This window comes from Poecilia reticulata, linkage group LG13 (genome assembly GCF_000633615.1).
Source record: "Poecilia reticulata strain Guanapo linkage group LG13, Guppy_female_1.0+MT, whole genome shotgun sequence".
Lineage (NCBI taxonomy): Eukaryota > Metazoa > Chordata > Actinopteri > Cyprinodontiformes > Poeciliidae > Poecilia > Poecilia reticulata.
In genome coordinates, this window is record NC_024343.1 from 2249569 (window position 1) to 2250763 (window position 1195).

Genomic DNA, 1195 nt, shown 5'->3' on the forward strand with positions numbered 1-1195 from the left:
GACTATAATCCTTCCTGGATTTTTTCTGTGAAGAACCCAGAGAAGGTTATTTGGTTATTATTTATTTAATTAATAGTGTTATTATTTATTTCCTGACTTGTTCTGTGAAGAGCCCAGAGAATGTTATTTGATTGTGCTTGGAAAACAATATATTTTKACATTTAGGCACTCCTSCAATCGTCACACTTTTTCTGTTACAAACTGACTCCGGCCCCCCACCGGAGAAGAGAAAAGTTATGTGGCCTTCACAGGAAAAAGTTTGGGGACCCCTGGTTTAAAGCTTCATTTCTTATGTGTTTGGTCAGAGAGAAGAAGAAGAAGTGAGGAGGCGGTTYGCATCCATCGCCTATTCAGACCCTCTTTACTGGGACCGCTCAAGAACATCAGGTAAGAGGAACAAAAGAGACCCAACAAAAGTACTAAATATTTATATTTATCTGCACAAGGAAAAACACTGATACCTCTTCATCACATTAAGAACACAATCTTCTATTTAGTTTATCAGGATTTCATGAGACAGACCAACAAAAAGAAGTGAACATTTTTGAAATTGAAGGAGGTTAGATGGCATCAAAAATGTTACAAAAAAAAAATCTTCAGAGTGACATGCATTCCACACACATAAAATCTCAGTGAAGCAGGTTAAAGTACGTCGTTGTAACTCGCTACAGGTGAAAATACGAGCTGAACTATTTTCTTCCAAAGCACCATAGCCGTGTTGCTGAGAGAGTCACGACYCAGGTCCTTCCTGTAGATGGAGACAGAGCTGGTGCTGACATGGAAATGGGAATATTTGTCACTTCTCCGTCTGTCCCTCTGTCACCTCTGTCACTCTCTACTATTTTCCTCTTCCCGTCTCCTCCCAGGATCCCAGCCTCTCGCTCCAGGCTCCAGGCTGGCCTCTCCTCAACCCATTAGGCTCACCAGGCCGGCGCTGAAACAGACTACYGCAGCTGATATTATTCTGGAGAAACCCATAGAGGCAGGGTGGGTTGTGCTTTCTTTCCTTCTTCATCCGTTACTTTATTCATCTCTCGTCTTTTTCTAAGAGTATCACCTGGAGGCCTGCATGAGGGGTTGACCCATTTAACTTTGTTGTGTATGTTTTCAGCTAGGGTTGTACTTCTCAGTTTCATTATTTTTTCTCTTGGATTCAATATAGGTTCTGCAACTAACTGCTATTTTAGCTGTCGAT

The 1195-nt window shown here is 41.6% G+C and overlaps 1 protein-coding gene across 1 annotated transcript in view; it reads left to right on the forward strand.

Moving 5' to 3' along the window:
- kiaa0753 (KIAA0753 ortholog) overlaps positions 1 to 1195 on the forward strand; it is a 29422-nt gene that overhangs the window by 15036 nt on the left and 13191 nt on the right. The window contains exons 14-15 of the mRNA XM_008424996.2: positions 306 to 387; positions 867 to 987. Of these exons, the coding sequence (XP_008423218.1) occupies positions 306 to 387; positions 867 to 987 (203 nt within the window). The remainder of the gene's footprint in view (positions 1 to 305; positions 388 to 866; positions 988 to 1195) is intronic.